The sequence below is a fragment of the Ahaetulla prasina genome, chromosome 13 (genome assembly GCF_028640845.1).
Source record: "Ahaetulla prasina isolate Xishuangbanna chromosome 13, ASM2864084v1, whole genome shotgun sequence".
Taxonomy (NCBI): Eukaryota; Metazoa; Chordata; class Lepidosauria; order Squamata; family Colubridae; genus Ahaetulla; species Ahaetulla prasina.
Genome location: NC_080551.1, coordinates 863,106 through 881,866, shown reverse-complemented (window position 1 = coordinate 881,866; position 18,761 = coordinate 863,106). Strand labels below are relative to the sequence as shown.

Genomic DNA, 18,761 nt, shown 5'->3' with positions numbered 1-18,761 from the left:
ACATATAGTTGCATAATAATTCTGCACACTACTAGTTGCCCAATAATTGTTAACACATAGTTATTCTCCTAAGAAAGCTAAAACCTCACTTTGACTTTCTTCAATATTTAGGTTTGAGGTTTATTAACATTTTGGATTGACCGAGAACGTTGTAGTTGTTCATGCACTATCCAAAATATAACTACCGGCGCAAAGTGAATGAAATGGAGACTTAGACTCCCCAAGTATGTCTACTAGAGCAAATAAAATTACAATCACAAATCTCCTGGCTCACCAAACTAACAAATTTTGTAAGGAGCTGTGGCCTTCCTGCCTCTTGCATAACAGGAGAACAATTCAAAAAAAGAGCTGCCCAAAGAATTAAGGATATAGAAGCACAAAATGATACAGCTATCCTTAGTAAGGTGGGTAACTTGAAATGGCTGAGCAAATACAAACATACTTTTCAAGTAGACAACCATTTCACGTTACAACTGCCAAAACATCTTAGGGAGATATTTATGCGAAAGAGATTCGAGCAACTTGACACAATAGTCTGGGATGGGAGATTCCATTCTATACCCTACAATGAGCGTCTCTGCATTTGCAGAACGGCAGATCACTACCACAGGCTGAAAGAATAGAATCTGTGTGTGATCCCACAGCTTCTCATATGATAGTAACAGCATCTGAACTGCAATTCAAATAATATGGTTCATGAGATTCCTCCTGTTCTCCAGACTCTTTGGAGATTAAACCTCCAGGAAAAAATAACCATCTGAATAGCAGAGACTCTGTCTCATCTAGCAGATGAGATAGAAACAAAAGGCATAAGCACCACAGTCTCCCTTCAATCAATACTCTGGGAAACACTACATAAAAAGAAAAGCCGAAGAGGACAGGAGCTGCCAGAGGAGGAATAGAGCAGGTGACTTTTTTGAAGCAAGTTTATTCACATCCACACATCAAGGAAGAAGTAATGTCCAATTTGCACTGCAGCCACCATTTACAAACTAGTCTTCTGGTTTCACACATTTTCTCGTACCGGAAGGAAAACCTCAGACAGCAGTTAAAATGAGATGTACACATGCATCTTTCCTATCTCCACAATCCAATTTAAAAATGAACACCTGCATTTGTTGTCTAAATGGCTCCAACAAAATAGAAGGAGGCCGCCATCTGTTTATGCGCCAAGTCCCTTCAGACTCAGGCAAGAGCCTGCTCAATTTCCCCTGCTCAAAATCAATGAGCAAAACTGATGCAGACATTTTAGTTCATGAGCCCACAACTAATGGTGGCCTTTATTGGACCAGGGTAGCCTGGGGTCACTCCATCTCCTGGCCCTCTTGCTCTCTAAACCTTCTCCTTCTACCACTTTTCAAGGTGTTTCTTTCCCACTTGCCAGACAGACTTCATAACATTATTCAGATCCATTTTTATCTTTTCCAAGCCAAATAAAATAAAATAAAATAAAATGGTGTAGGGTCTCCTGCTTGGGGTATGTGTGTGTGTTGGACTAGATGGCCTACAAGATCCCTTCCAACTCTGTTAATCTGTTATCTGAAATCTCCCTTTCAAAACCAAATCAGATACTGCAAGAGCATCACAAACATGAGACTGGAAGTCATGCGCACTTCCTCCCAGCACCAAGGAAATGATGGAAAACGCAGAGCTTAGATGAGCCTTCCCAAAATGTCCTGCAGATTGCCTTCCATTCCTTTCAAACTGCAGCCAGATTCTGAAATCAAACATTCAAAGAAACCAAGCATCTACAGGAAGAATTATGCTTTCCAATCACTGCTTATCCCAAAATGCCTCATTAGCTTTGAGCATGGACTAAACACTTGCAGCAAATATACAGCTGAATTGGACTGGGAAATCACTAGCACAATCCTTCCAAGATAGGGGAGTCCCAGTAAGGCAGGGACATTTTGAATCCAAGAAAGATGTTATTTCAGCCACTTTCCTCTTCATGTTATCTACATATTCCAGACTTAAACACATATATTGGCTTCTTCCAAAATGCGTCTTGGAGTTTCAATCCTAGGGCAATAAATGTTCCTTTAGTTAACTTTGCAACAGTTCACAAGTGTTCCAATGATCTAACTTTTCAAAAAAATTGCAGTTTATGTCAAAAGTAACATTTAAAAAAATATATTCTGGAGGGTTTATCACAGTAACAGTAACCGTTTAAAAATGACACTTTCTACAAATACTTGGAAGCACGTCTATAAAATCAATTTTTTTCTAGACTAAATAGCTTATTATGTAAATTTATCCAAAACCTTTGATGTAAAAGTAGTTGTAAATTAAGCAGTACTTGAAGAAAATGATAAACAAAAACTTTACAACGGTGTAAGTCAACCAAAATTAAAAAGGGATAATACGTATTGGAACAAATTTAAGATTGCACTGGCAAAAATTGCTTGGTTTATTGTCAAATACATGGTACGTACTACGTTTTTAAAAGCACATGAAAACCAGCAACTCATCCTAGAATTCCAAATCCTTGAAACCAAGAGCAAACAAAACACCCGCTACAGAACCCAAATAGCCCGCCTGAGGCGACACGATGTCATCTGGGACTTTGCTGCCCTGCTGTAAGCATCCTGGCCATGCTTGTCTTAACTCGGATCCTCAGCCAGGCTCTCTTCATCCCCGGCTTCTTCTTCAGACCTCATGGCTGAAAAGACTCCAGAACTCTGCCAAGCCCAACAGTCTCCCCAGCATGTCCTGCCTGGCAGTGGGGAGGGTCTGGCTCTGTTTTGCAGCCTTTGGGCAGTGGCATCAACTATTGCTGCAGCAATTCTGACACAGTAAGTATTACCCAGGTCCAAAATATCCTGTAAACAATATGCAGACAGTCTCACATGGGCCCAGAGCTATTTTCTGATTCTCCTGGTACTTGATAGCAGGGCAATAGGGGGGAAAAGGGCTAATAATACATTCAGTGCATGCTCAACCAGTGAGTAATGTGTCAACTAGTAAGGCAAGAATGCATATGTTGCTACGGCCACAAGTGGGCGACTTTCTCCAAAAAAGGGGAACAGCTTTGAACAGGAGCAGCTCCAAGGGAAGCCACTGACTTTCTAAATACCAGCCAGATGGCCTGGCACAGCACGGCCTTCAGGTACAGGTAGCCCTTGACTTACAACTGTTTGTTTAATGACCATTCAAATTACAACAGCGCTGAAAAAAGTGACTTATGACTATCTAACACAAGAGTGTCAAACGTGATTTCATTGAGGGCCGCACCAGGATGATGTCTGACCTTGGAGGGCCGGGTGTAACCGGGTGGGCGTAGCCAGCTTGACATCACTCATGTTGGGGGCACCGAGCGCTTTGCCTGCGAAAACAGGCTCCCGAGTTTTGTATTCGGCTGCAATGGCCTCCCGCAACCCTCTGCCAGCAAAAACCGAGCTCCGGAGGGCTTCCCACAACCCTCCAGAGGTATCTTTTCACTGGTCCTTCACTGTTTCCAGGGTGGTCCCACGGGCCAGATCTAAGCCAGCCGTGGGCCTTGGGTTTGACACCTCTGATCTAACAGAAAGAATCTACAAATTGATTTTGGAAAAAAACTTCTCAGAAGTTAACTTAGAAAATTTACCAGGTACCTTTGCCTTTTAAAAAATAAAAAGAAGTTTCCATAGGAGTTTCCATTCAGAAAGAAAGGTTCAGCTTAATTCTGTTGCTGTTTCCTATAGACTTGTTGAAAAGGCTTGTGAAAATACTCAATGTAAAAAATGCAGGAGCCCTTCTCCCTCTCCTCTCTCTCATAATGGTGAACATCCATCTGCCTAATAGACATGCCATCTAAACTATATTAAAAGGCTTGTAATTAGATTATCATGGAATACTTCAAGAAGTGCTTTGCTGAAATTGAAGTATATAATGCCCACAGAATCCCCACAACTTACTTAGGAAATTAGCAGTCAAACAATGAATAAGGTTCATCTTGAGATTTGTTGCTGGTAAATGCTTACTGACTATTGGAATGACTGCATTATTTATAAGATCAAATTGCTTTATTATCTGTTCTAGAGACTTCCTAGGTGTTTATGTCCGACTGATTGGACTCTCCTCTTTTCTGTCTTTAAAAATAGTTCCTCTTGTCAGATCAGCTTTCACTTGTTCTCTAGGATTTTTCACGGATCTGCAGATAGATGGTATCTGATTGTCCTCTGAGCAGCCAGTGGCAGCTCTATTGATAGCTGAAGAGGGCTACATCTTGCAAAATAGGGTGTACCCTGTTTCCCCCAAAATAAGACCTCCCTTGATAATAAGCTCAATCGGGCTTTTGAGCGCATGGCAATAAGGCCAAGCGCTTATTTCAGGGTTCGAAAAAATGTAAGACAGGGAAACATGGTGTTTTTCTTGGAATGAAAATATTTATTTCTAGTCAAAATTTAATGCACCGATTCTGAGATCTGCAGAATGAAAAAAATAGACTCAATGATAATCGAGGAATGAGAAAACTGTATCAATGGTCCTTATTACTGAGGGTACCCTGCTTCTCGCTTTCTGTATTTGGCTCTTCGCTTTTCTTCAGAAGTTTAATAGCATCCTATCCTACTATTGATTGTGTGGATCACAACAAATTGTGGCAAGTTCTTAAAGAGATGGGAATACCAGACCATCTTATTTGTCTCTTGAGAAACCTGTATGCGGGTCAAGAAGCCACAGTGAGAACTGGACACGGAACCACAGATTGGTTCAAAATTGGGAAAGGAATTTGGCAAGGCTGTATACTATCACCCTGTCTATTTAACTTATATGCAGAGCACATCATGAGAAAGGCGGGGCTAGATGAATCAAAAATTGGAATTAAGATTGCCGGGAGAAATATCAACCACCTCAGATATGCAGATGATACCACTCTAATGGCAGAAAGCGAAGAGGAACTAAAGAGTCTCTGGATGCAGATGAAGGAGGAGAGTGCAAAAGTTGGCTTGAAACTCAACATTAAGAAAACTAAAATCATGGCATCAGGCCCTCTCAATTCCTGGCAGATAGATGTTGAAGAAATGGAGGTAGTGACAGATTTTATTTTCCTGGGCTCCAAGATCACCGCAGATGGGGATTGCAGCCAAGAAATTAAAAGATGCTTGCTCCTGGGGAGGAAAGCTATGGCAAATCTAGACAGCGTACTAAAAAGCAGAGACATCACCCTGCCAACAAAGGTGCGTATCGTCAAAGCTATGGTTTTCCCAGTTGCAATGTATGGCTGTGAAGGTTGGACCATAAGAAAGGCTGAGCGCCAAAGAATTGAGGCATTTGAACTCTGGTGCTGGAGAAGACTCCTGCGAGTCCCTTGGACTGCAAGGCGAACAAACAAGTCAGTTCTAGAGGAGATCAACCCCGACTGCTCTTTAGAAGGCCAGATCCTGAAGATGAAACTGAAATACTTTGGCCACCTAATGAGAAAGAAGGACTCCCTGGAGAAGAGCCTAATGCTGGGAAAGATTGAGGGCAAAGAAGAACGGGACCACAGAGAACGAGGTGGCTGGATGGAGTCACTGAAGCAGTAGGCATAAGTTTAAATGGACTCCAGAGGATGGTAGAGGACAGGAAAGCCTGGAGGAATGTTGTCCATGGGGTTGCGATGGGTTGGACACAACTTCGCAACTAACAACAACAACAATCTTACTTCCTCTCATCTTTTTACCTTTCCTTCCAGTAACTGTGAGTCAAAAAATTACATGCATAGAGTCTCCAGTTAAAGTAAAATACACTTTAGGAATGATGAATTTAAGAAAAGACTGGGCCAGAGTCATCGGCTGCATTAAGCACACAATAGTCTTACACAATGGGAGAACCCAATCACCATCACCTTTTGCTCATCAGCTCCCTTCTTGAAAGTAACAAGAATTCTCTTTTTTGACATAACTGATTCTAGTTCTTATCCATTGCACTCTACATAACAAAATAGTAGAACCCATCAACTCCTAATCAAATTTTATGTTTTTTCCTAAGTGGAATAGAGTTCAGATCAAACTTAGCAGAACAACTGGCAAAGAAAGGAATGGGAACCAAGGAACGTAAAGGGGAATGAATGTTAAATCACCAGAAATGGACTAATTCCATCCAAGACAAAGCTTGTGGATAGCAATAGCATTTAGACTTATATACTGCTTCACAGTGCTTTTACAGCCCTCTAAGCGGTTTGCAGAGTCAACATATAGCCCCCAACAATCTGGGTCTTCATTTTACCAACCTCAGAAGGATGGAAGGCTGAATCAACCTTAAGCCTGGTGAAATTTGAACTGCCAAATTGCAGGCAGCCAGCAGGCAGCAGAAATAGCCTGCAGTGCTGCACTCTAACCACTGCGCCACTGTGGCTCTTATGTTATCTCAGAGCCTCTTTTTGCATTATTTTAAAAGTATGGAGAATGGATGAAGTGTCAGGTAATTGGAAAAGGACAAATTATGTTCCTGTCTTCAAATAGTGGAGAAAAAGAAAATGACTAATTATAGGCTGGTCAGTTTGACATCAATAACAGGAAGAACTTTACAATAGATTAAATGGTCATTTTCTCAGCACTTTAGAGAACAATAGATAATTTGGCAAGAGCCAGTTTATCAAGAATAGATCACAGCAAACCAACCTGCTGCTGTTCCTTTTTGACAAGAGTATCCAGTTTACTAACCATAGAAATATGGTGGACACAGTGTACTTTAATTTCAGCAAAGCATTCCAAAGTCTCCTGTGACAACCTATCACGGAATATTGCAAAAATGGATTGTTTATACTACCATTAGAGGATACCAACCATGAGCGTGTGTGGCAATAGCTTCTGATCAAGCTGGAAGAAAGCTCCAAGGGGAGAACATTAAGCTCTCATCTAGGCCTGGGCTATTTGCTGTATTTATAAAGATGGTTAAGAGAATAGAAAATGTGAGTACCAATTTTGCAGATAATAAAAAGACAGAGAGGATAGAAGGGATGGTAGAAAACAGGACTGGCGCAGGATCACCAAGCTTTTGTGTCTCAAGTAGGACTAGAACTCTGTATCCCAGCTTCTAGCCTGATGTCTTAACAAGAATCCAAAAATACAAGCCAAAAATGCAATTAAAATCGGTCTCATTATATTGTTCAGTTACCAGTTAATACTTGGTTTTTCAGTCTCCGTCCTGAATATTCAAAGAGTGGTTCCAAACATACTTCTTTGAGGAATGATTCCACAGTCTCGGAGCCACACAGGAGAGGATCTTCTTCTCATTGGCGAGAGAAGAGCTTCTGGCAATGGGGTCGTCTTTGGAAGGGACTCTTCTCCAAGTAAATGGACAGCTTCATGGGAAACCATGGGGCCACACAGGGCTTTAAAGACCAGCATCTTAGCAGCCAGCAACCTCTGCCAAATTGCAAATTGGCAGCCTCTGCCAATCCCTATATGATCCCTGTTTCTTGCACCAATCTGTTTCACCACCTTTTGCACCAAATGCAATTTTGGCCACTTTACAAGGGAAGCCCTATTGCAGTTGTTGAGATTATTTTGGACAGACGTCAGCCTGGGGACATGACAGAGATCTATCGGACAACACCAATCAATGATCAAGTGGATGAACATGAGTCCCCCACCCAGCACCACCTTCTGGCTATATCCCAATAGGAATGGATGGAATCACTGCAAAAATATCTCCCCGCTTCAACTCCACCAGACAACCTAGAAGGACACCATAGTTGATGATAGGAAAAGCAGTGAAGAGGTCCAGAACTAAGAGCTGCACTGTGATGGAGTATAGTGAAACAGCAATTTCCTAGGAAAGAGGGAGCACATTCCAAGACAAGACACAACACAGCCTGGAGCTGGAGAGGAAGTGTGTTAGGATAGCCACCCCCTAAGCATCTCAAAGGGCTTATCCATCAGGCTGAGAGTAGGAAATATTTAGTCTTCTGTTGGGTGTGAGCAAATAAAAACAGAATCTTGATTGTATTGCTCTCTGTCATTCTAGGGCTGGGCCTTGACATGCACTCCCACCATTTCCCAGATGAACCCGATTGAAATGTATCCAGCTAATCAGATTTAGAGATGTAATGATATATCCAGAAAAAAATCAAAATTAAGTAGAGATGGGAGAGAATATTCTGGAAGGATGGAAGGGTGGCAAAGTTTGCTTCACTTAAGTGAACACTTTGACTTGTCATGCCTGGCATGGTGTCATTTTTTCAGTGAACCTCCTTTCCCATTCTAGAAGTTATAAATCCTAACACATAAATATCCTTCTCTCTCTCATGTAAGGAAAAGAAGCAACCAACACATACTAGCCTATTGATAGTTTTTTCCATTTATTATTTAACTCTTTTAAACATGTGCTTTGTCAATTTCATAATTTTGACATTGAGAAAAAAGTTTATGAACAAGGAAAGTACTGTTATTTTATGCAAAAATTTTTTGAAGCCAATTAGAGATGGCTTGAGAGCGGAATGCATTCCCATGAGCCTAAATAGCTTTACATACTTCAGGAAAAGGGAGTTAGAAGTTAGGCAATACTGTATACCGGAAAAGTTACAATCTATTTCCAAAAACAACGACACTCCCTCCAAACACATACCAGATAACACACCCATTGACTCTGAGGAACAAGAAAAACTAAATCCAGTTGATAATTACACACCATCACTTGTGATTATATGAAAACTTCCTTTTTGGTTATAAATCAAAATACAAATGGAGACACTCCTTGAAGATGATTATTGGCAAATGGACTTGGAAGTGTGTGTTTTGCCCAACTGAGAAAGTTTTCTGCTAGTCAAAGGCAACTAATCCTGCTTCCACGTCTCACTTGATAGAACTGAACCTTCTATGCAAACAATCAAAGTCAAGTTTCCTTTTCCCATAATGAAAGTTCCCAGGCAACTTTCATTAAAAATGGGGGGGAGGGGAGGTAAGCTTTACACCCTGTTCTAATTATCTTGATTCCTGGTTTTCTCTACTGATTCTGAAGGTTAGAAGAGATTTTGGGTATCAACTACGGTAGTCCAACCCACTGCCCAACAGAATGGGATAACTCATGGTGGCCAGCACTGGTTGCCACCAAGTCGCGGCCGCCAAGTCGCCACAGGATAACACCATGCAGCCAACTCACCGCAGGGACAACTCGCCATGGGCAGCCAGAGGGCTCAGAACCACTGCTGATGCTACAGCTGTGCCAGACTCAGAGCTGCTGGTAATGCCACACCAGGCACCACACCAGGCTCAAAGCCGCCACCAATGCTGCTGCTGTGTGAGTTCAGTGAAGTGGCAGCTTCGCAGCCACTGCATCAGCAGTGACAGTGGGTGTGAAAATGGGACGTCCCCAGTCTCCACTGCCTCCCTGCTGCCCACCACAACTGCCATCGCCACCCTCCTGGCCTCTTCCCCTTGCAGCTTAGTGTGGGGTGAAAACAGGAAGTCCTCGGCTACTGCCTCCCCATCGTCCACCCTGCCCTGTGCTCTGCCCACCTACTTGCTCACCCACCTGGCTCTCCCTCCATCTGCCTGTGACAAGTTGGCCATGAGGAATTGGCCTGCAGTGACTTAGTGATGGTGACTTGGCAGAGGCGAGTTGGTGGTGGCAAGCTGGTCAGAGAGAGTTGTCCTGAGCCCCTGCGCAGGATAGCCAGTCAAGAAGGCCTCTGTTGTGTCTTGCCCGCTCTCACAGCAGCCGGGGCCTTCTTATCTGCTCCCGAACACGGAGGAATGTATGCCTCCCGGCCCCAGTCCTGGCTCCATGCCCAGACAAGCTGAAGAGGAGGGGGCACCTCCCGGTCCCAGCCCTGGCTCCATGCCCAAGCAGGCTGCAGAGGAGGGAGCACCCCCCGGCCCCAGCCCTGGCTCCATGCCCAGGCAAACGGAGCAGCTAGACCCCTCCCCCTCCTCCACAGCATGTGAGCCTGAGGAAGGTTTATTTCCAACAGCTGCTGATTGGAGTGACCCTCGCATCAGAAGACTGGATAGGCGGAGGCAACAGAAGGAAGGGAGGGGCAGGCCTTAATGAGTGCTGAGTCATGGAGCCACACCCCATGGCCTATATAAAGGATCTGCTTTCTGGCAGTCTCTGAGTCAGGCAAAGTTGAACTTATCTTGCTGAAGTCACTTTCTGGTCTCCTGCCTGCTCTGAGGACTTTGCTAGGACTTTGGGCAGAGCTGCAGAGGCAAGCCTGATTCGGATTTCCCTGACCCGGCCGTCAGCGGAGGAGTGGGACACGACAGCCTCTTTTTAAACCTCTTTGCAAAGGACAGTGGATTACCTCCTTGTCCATTACTGAATAGCACTTAGTAGTAAAACATCTTTCCTGAAGTCCAAGTGAAATTTCCTTTCTTGCAAGATAGAAAGACTTGCACATGGATTAGAGAACAAACACAAGCGTACAAGGCCATCAAGAGAGTCAAAGAATTGCAATGGAAATGGGCTGGTCACATAGCAAGAAGAACTGAGACAGATGGACCAGGAATGGCGGTCATAAAATGGATCTCACGTGATAAAAAGCGTTCACGAGAGAGACCTAAAACAAGCTGGATCGAGGACATCAACAAATATTATGGGTCCAATTGGCAAAAGAAAGCTCAGGACTGTATTGGTTGGAAATATGTGGAAGAGGCATTCATCCTGCAGTGGCTAGACAATGGCTAAGATGATGATGATGAAAGCCATTCATGAAACTGTTCCATAAGGATCAGTTGGGATTACTGCTGCACACTGGCTTCCCTGCCTGTGCTCGTTGACTGTGGGGCTCCTTGACATGGAGTTCCCCTGGCTTATGGTTCTGGGACACTTCAACCTGCCTTCTGTGGCCCCAGAGCAGAGGTGGTTCGGGAGTTCATGATCACCATGGACCTGCTCCACAATACTGCCCCCCCCCGCGTGTTTGGCATGCTCTAGATCAGGGGTCTCCAACCTTGGGAACTTTAAGACTTGTGGGCTTCAACTCTCAGAGTTCCTCTTAAAGTTCCCAAAGTTGGAGACCCCTGATCTAGATGGCCTTCATCTTGCAATGGATAGACAATGGCTAAAAGGATCATGATGAATAACCCCTTGTTTCTTTTCCTGCCTTTTGGACTCCAGAAAACAGTTGTCCCCATTTCCTCCATCTTCTTTCACTGAGACTGTTGAGAGGTAGGTTTAAAGCCTTCCCCCCACACAAATGGCTTCACTCCCTTGCTAAACCCCAGACTGAAATAATGGGCCCCCCTGATACAGCCTTTTAAGGGTTAAGCTTTTCTGATGCAAAGGGCTTCTTCTCATGGAGTACAGCTCTTCATCTGGGGAGGGACAAAATTTAGACATTCTTGAACAGAACTCTAGAACAGCAGGTTTTAGAATGAGCCTCCATTACCACCCTTTAATTAATACAGGCAAGTCCTAACTCATTTATCCACTAATTATGCAACTCTTCTGGAAAACTGAACACCTATTATGAAGTATTATTAATGGTTAAATTGGTGGATGAACATGCATTCTTTGTATTAAAAAAAAGTAAACAACCCAGTAAGACTGCCTCCTAAAAAGAAAATTATTTCACAGAAGAGTCTTTGAAGCTATTTCAAAGCCGTAACACCTAAAGCCAAAAACTCCTTGAAAAATTAGCTTGTAATGTATTCAATTGCCCTCTCCAACAAATAATCCTCAACCAAGATATTGTGATTAAATGGACACACCTTTTGTTCATCTTACAAGCAAACTAAAATTCTAATCTTTCTCATGAATTGCTAAATTCATGTCCCCCAAATATACCAGAATACTTCAGAATTTGGAATTATAGTTTGGCCACATTCAGAACCAGACTCAAATTGTGACATAACCGATTAAAAAAAGTAACATATAACCACACAAACAGAATTACTATGTCCCCAAACTGAACAGAAACATTTCAAAGGAAATTTAATGTAATCATTAATCATAATTACATGTAATCCTCACAAATAACTGGGCAACTAGGGCATTATGTGATCACCATTCACAACTTCTCAATGGCTTCCCCAATTGAGCAAATCTAGTAGCAAATAGAGATCACAGATGAGGTCGGACACTCCATAAGGATACAAGGACAAGTCACAATTACCATTTGTTCAATTGCTGAATAACTGTTGGTCATTAAAAACAGGACCACTTTTCCTATATTGTTTTTGTTGGCATTTTTAATTCCAGAAAATCTACAATAACTAGCATTTACAGGCCAGACACTAGATTACAGATAGAACTTTAAAAGTATACAAGAAACATGATTTATGCACAAAATGCAATATAACTTAGAATATGACTTTATGCATCATATCAGACAATACAAGACAATTTATTACACAACGTGCACAGTAGGGACTAAGAATAAACCTGGGTGCAAATACTATTCTAAAAGGGTAGTACAGAAACTCCTTGCAAGATTACGTCTTTCAGATAGCTGTTCCAGTAAAATAAGCACTTTTATATCAACCTCAACAAGAAAAAGTGAACTGTCTTTGCTAGGTTACTCTTTTTACAGAATGCATGGAATGTATCAGTTGGAAAAAGGTTCATCCACTAGTTTGCAAGGACTCTTCGATCTTTCTCACATGTTTTATTAAACCACTTTTCCCAGATCTCTCTAGGTATTTGGTTTTTCCTATTCAGAGGCAAGTCCTCACACTTTACACAGGTGAAAGTGGACTGGCTGTATAAGGTCAATTTGAATTGTGATTTTGTCCTTTAAGGCATTAGCCAATTTCCATACATTGGTGTTATTTAACAAATTTTACAAACCTCCAACATTACTAACCTAACCTAACCTTACTAACCATGAGGAAAAAAACCCACTATCAGTTGTGACAAAGATTACTGAGTATAGTAATGAATCTACTGCAGATGAGCTAAAACTCAACAAACACACCTGAGCACTCCTACCTTCCAAGAACATTAAAACCACACACACTGGGCAGTACAGGCAGCTGCTAACCAAATGTAGAACACCACAAGTTGCAACACTTGGCCAAGTGTTTTGCAGGGCAGTTAATCTTGTCTTTGCTCTCTTACATCAGACTTGGAGTATGTATCCAAGGTGTACCTGTCTTGTTCATTCAGTATGTCAAGCATCAGCAATACTCACGTGGTTACTGAATACAAGACAAAAAGTACCCCCTTTATTGTGCTGAGGACCTTATGGCCCAATTCAACTTCATGAGCCAGAGTTCTACATGGGAGAAACAGATGTGATCAGCGTTCATGTTCTGCTGTATCCCACGGGCAGCTTACAACAGTTGTTTGGTATTGATTTGCTTAGAGAAGATTCAACATTCACACCAAACATTCTAGTCCACATCTGGCAAAGTGGCATCCAGAGATGTAGCCCTAATCTGGTGAAACACAGGAGATGTCGGATGGAAAAACAGACATTCTGGCATTCCAAAGAAGCTCGTAAAAGCTCCAAGTTTGATTTTGGATTCCCTCCGATTGGCACACACGATAATGGATAAGATTAGGGCAAAGGTAACACACACACACACACACCCGCCTCAGAGCTACTTTGATCAATAACAATAGGAAAAGCTCACCCACCCAGAGACCCTCTGGGTGGTGCCAAAAGAGCCCCAAACTCCATTTTTCACCAGACAGAATTCATAGTTTAAAATCCAGCCTTGACCGGACAAGAGTTAAGAAATAAAAGCTGCTAAGCGGTCAGTCCAAAGTTCAGAAACGGCAGAAACACAACTTCAGGCTGCAGCCAAACCTCCCCGCTGGGAAGAGGCGACTCGTCTGGAAAGCAGAAGCCAGCCGGCCTCTTCCATGCCCGCCCGCCCGCCCCCCGCCCGCTCCTCTGGCCAGCTGCAGTTCCATCCTCGGCTGCCAATTCTGGAGTCTGCATGGATGGCACCAAAGCGCTTTCCCGGCCTCTCTTCCTTCAAAGGCGGCGCCTCCTCCGCCGCGGTCCCGGCCGCTTCGCTCGACCCGCAGGAGCCGCCCAGCCCGGCCGGACTTTCGGGGGCGGGGGGGGGAACCTCGCCTGCGGAGACAACCGGCCGCCTGTCCAGGGAGCCCCGGCGGCCGGGAACGTTGCCGGGGCCCGAGGAAGACCCCCGCCCGCCCTTCCCTGCTCACCCCTGCGAGGCCGCTCCCGGCGGGCGAGGCCTCTGGCTTCCTCAGGCGCGACTTCAGGCTCTTCATGCTGCCGCTGCCGCTGCCGGTGCCACCGCCCGGCGGGACGGAGCGCCGCCACTTGCCTCAGCCGCGCGGGAGGAGCGCAGGCCCCGCGTCTGGCAGCCTCGGCCAATCGGGCCGCGAGGGCGGCGGGACTTCCTTGCCTGGCCGGCCCCTCCCTCCCTCCCTCCCTCCCGCGGGCGGCCCCTGGGAGAAGCGGGCCTCGGAAGCGCCTCGCGGAAAAGGGGATCCGCGACCAGCAGGAGCGGCTGGCGGCCCTTCGCGCGGCCCAAACCAGAAGCCGGCAGGTCAGGAGCGCGAGCGGCCCTGCCTGCTTGCTGGGTCCCATCCGGTGATCCTCAGAGGGGAGACCTGGAGCCCGCCGCTCCTCTCGCGCCTGGTGAGACGGGAAGGATCCGTCTGAGAGCGGCGGCCCCGGCAACTCCGTGCGAGGAAGGGCCTGTGGCAACCCAGGGAACCGTTGCGGCTCCCAGAGCAGAAATCTGTGCGTGGCCGCATCGCCCGGCTGCCGCTTCTGGGCCTTCTTCAAGGGCAGCCCGTGTCCCGCACATCGCAGCCATCCACGCTGAAGCTGCCCAGGGCACGCTTGGCTGTCAAAAGGCCCGGTGGGCACAGGAAACGAGACGGCGGCTCTTGACCGCAGCTGCCGTGTGTTCGTGGAAGAGGAGTTCTGGGGGACTCCCCGGTTTGCGGGCTGGTTCTGTTAGCTGTAATGCCAGTCCAAAACTATGGGTGGGAAACCGTTGGACCCAGGGAATCCTAAAACCTGAAGCCATGCAGTCTTCCTAGAATTGAGCTAAAACTGGTTCTTCCCCATCCAAACCCTCAGGACACTGAGACGGAATATCGATTGACCGCACTTGAGCAGCCTGAGGTGGAGTGTGACGTTGAGCCGATGGAGGGACTTGATGAAAAGAATGTCGAGCCCTGAGACATCCTGCAGGGCGCCTGTAGGTGAGACCTCTTCTCTTCAATCAGCACCACCTGGAACCTACTCCAAAGGAAGGAAGAGAACAGCACAGCACCACGTCTCCATTCTTAACTTCCAAACCTGGCCAGAAAAATATTGTGGTTAAGGATATCAAAAGATCAAGGAGAGCCAGGACAGAGGTGCCAAACCCAGCTCCTGCCAGAGGTCAATGCATGTGAGATCAGTGCTGCTTGAGGCCCGTATCCAGACCTGACGCTGGGTTTGGAATAATCTGCTTCCTCCAGGGTTCTCTGAAATGGCAGTGCAGCCACCTTTTTCAACATCCTTCCCTAAAAGGGAAAAATTGGAGACAGGACAGACATTCTCTAACATGGTGGGTCCGATAATGTCTTCTGACAGAGGGGATAAATCACCACCTACTTAACCAACGGTGACATCCCCCTTTGCATGAGCATCACTTTCATGTTTGGATTAGTGGATGGATCTCTGGGTGTTTCAACTGAAGCCTGCATAAAAACCTTCATTGCCCGTGAGGTGCCATGAGAACCTATTCCACCATTTTTCCCAGTGGCTGTGCTGGACCAATGCACCAGAGCTCTGGTTTTATGATGCTTTTGAGTAAAACTTACTAACATCTGCTACAGTCATTTTTGATCCATAGAGATACATTTTTTTATAGTGACTCCAGATAATATAATCTAAAAATCACCAGATCTGTGCCAATATAATGAGGACTGGTGTCAGGACTGATTTGCACTTTTACCTGCATTCTGCCTTCATTCGTAGCTTGACAATAACAGAGAGGGGTGGATGGAATACAGGGGTGGGAGAATGGTAATCAAGCATTTGTTGGCTTCCGTGAGACATTGCTGGCATCTCAAGGACACACTGAGCAGATGTCCCAGCTTGGCTGGGTATTTCCCATGACAAAATGAACATGTGTGATTGGTGAATGTATTGGACCATGGGTGGCCCATACAAAAATGGAGGCATTAACTACACTTACTTTTGCATGGGAAACCCAGAGCTGGTTTCGCTTCTGTGCCAAAGTGGCTTGTACAATAAAGTTTTCTATTTTGGTAAAATAATGTTCCAGGAATTCCTTTTTCTGGATTTGCCAACTGGACAATTGACATTAAACCAACTCTCTATGTAGCCGCCTACCTGGACTCCACCAGGAGGTTGGCAGCTTTGAGATGTTGGCAGCCAACAAAGAAATGGATTGGGGGGGGGCAAACCAGGGGACGCCTCCTCTCGAGAGGTCCTGGTGGCAGGTCATGTCAAAGCTGGAATGAGGGCAGCCGGCACAGGCCCCAAACAGAAAGCGGAGAAGCTGGACCAACAAACCAAACTCAAGGGGGAGTGAGCAACAGAGGGACCCTATCTGGTCCCCAAGGGCCAGTGAGTCAGTCACGTGAGGAAGGCAGCAGAATCAGAATCAACCAACCCCCACTGGGGTCACGGTGACCCAGGGGAGCAAGTGGAAGCTAGGCAAGTAGCCAAGTGGATGACCCAACCGAGTGGAAGTTCCTAGCCTCAATTCGCAGTCTTAATGGACCAGTTTAGGGAGAAGTTTGGTGGGCTGGAAGTCCAAGGAACCACCTCACAGAAGGCAATGACCGCCTAGGGCTTTATATTACTTCATCAAATGTGAAATTGTATAAGAATAACTTTGAGGTGTTATGGCAAAAAGTTCAGAAGGAAATGCTTAGTTGGAAAAAATTACAATTATCATTATTGGGGAGAATAGCAGCTATTAAAATGAATGTTTTACCTAGATTTTTATTTTTGTTTCAGATGATACCAATAATTAAGAAAGATAAAAATTTGGAAGAGTGGCAGACTGGAATTAATAAATTTATAAGGGAAGGTAAAAAAGCGAGAGTTAAAATGAAAATATTTCAAGACATACGGGAAAGAGGAGGTTTAAAAATGCCCAATTTTAAATTATATTATGAAGCAGCTGCTCTTTCGGTAATAAGTGATTGGTTTAATTTAATGGAGGAAAGGATTTTGAATATAGAAGGTTATGATTTATTATATGGATGGCATGCATATTTATTGTATGATAAAAAAATGGATAGAGCCTTTAAGAACCATGTGTTAAGAATTGCTCTTCTGCGTGTCTGGAAGAAATACTATTACAAGTTGAATTATAAAATTCCTATTTGGGCAAATCCCAGGCATACAATAGAGAATATAAATATAGAACAGAAACAGGAAATGATTACTTATAAAGAACGTTTATATTTTGAGAGAGGTAATTTACAATTAAAATCCTTGCAACAATTGAAAGAAGAAGGGAGAAATTATACTTGGTTCCAATATGGGCAATTACGAGCTAGATGGAAAGAAGATCAGAAAATTGGTATCATGCAGAATGAAGAAAACTTGGTAAAACAAATTATAAATCAAACCCAGAGGCATATAAAGAGATTGTATAATGTGTTGATAGAAATAGACTCTGAAAGGGATTTAGTAAAGGATTGTATGATAAAATGGGCACAAAATATTCAGGAACCAATATTTTTGGAAACTTGGGAACAAATTTGGGTTAGAAATGTTAAATTTATGCAAGCACAGAACTTAAGGGAAAATTTTTATAAAATGTTTTATAGGTGGCACTTAGACCCTAAGAAATTATCATGTATGTATCCAGATATGCAAGCGAAATGTTGGAGATGTAATTGTGATGATGCTACATATTTTCATGTCTGGTGGACTTGTAAGAAGATTAAGGCTTTTTGGATAAGGATCTGGTGGATTATACAAAATGTTTTGAAAAAGAAGATAAAGTTCCTACCGCAATTCTCCTTATTGGGAGAATAGCAGCTATTAAAATGAATGTTTTACCTAGATTTTTATTTTTGTTTCAAATGATACCAATAATTAAGAAAGATAAAAATTTGGAAGAATGGCAGATTGGAATTAATAAATTTATATGGGAAGGTAAAAAAGCGAGAGTTAAAATGAAAATAATTCAAGACATACGGGAAAGAGGAGGTTTAAAAATGCCCAATTTTAAATTATATTATGAAGCAGCTGCTCTTTCGGTAATAAGTGATTGGTTTAATTTAATGGAGGAAAGGATTTTGAATATAGAAGGTTATGATTTATTATATGGATGGCATGCATATTTATTGTATGATAAAAAATGGATAGAGCCTTTAAGAACCATGTGTTAAGAATTGCTCTTCTGCGTGTCTGGAAGAAATACTATTACAAGTTGAATTATAAAATTCCTATTTGGGCAAATCCCAGGCATACAATAGAGAATATAAATATAGAACAGAAACAGGAAATGATTACTTATAAAGAACTTTTATATTTTGAGAGAGGTAATTTACAATTAAAATCCTTGCAACAATTAAAAGAAGAAGGGAGAAATTATACTTGGTTCCAATATGGGCAATTACGAGCTAGGTGGAAAGAAGATCAGAAAATTGGTATCAAGCAGAATGAAGAAAACTTGGTAAAACAAATTATAAATCAAACACAGGCGCATATAAAGAGATTGTATAATGTGCTGATAGAAATAGATCTGAAAGGGATTTAGTAAAGGGTTGTATGATAAAATGGGCACAAAATATTCAGCAACCAATATTTTTGGAAACTTGGGAAAAAATTTGGGTTAGAAATGTTAAATTTACGCAAGCACAGAACTTAAGGGGAAATTTTTATAAAATGTTTTATAGGTGGCATTTAGATTCTAAGAAATTATCATGTATGTATCCAGATATGC

The 18,761-nt window shown here is 43.5% G+C and overlaps 1 protein-coding gene across 5 annotated transcripts in view; it reads right to left on the bottom strand.

Moving 5' to 3' along the window:
- Positions 1 to 14,237, bottom strand: part of UACA (uveal autoantigen with coiled-coil domains and ankyrin repeats) — a 64,496-nt gene extending 50,259 nt beyond the window's left edge. For 2 of the 5 annotated variants that reach the window (XM_058156143.1, XM_058156144.1), the window contains exon 1: positions 14,029 to 14,231. In XM_058156143.1, the coding sequence (XP_058012126.1) occupies positions 14,029 to 14,094 (66 nt within the window). In that variant the 5' untranslated portion in view covers positions 14,095 to 14,231. The other 3 variants (XM_058156146.1, XM_058156148.1, XM_058156147.1) reach the window with 3 other exon arrangements.
- Positions 14,238 to 18,761: the final 4,524 nt, after the last annotated feature.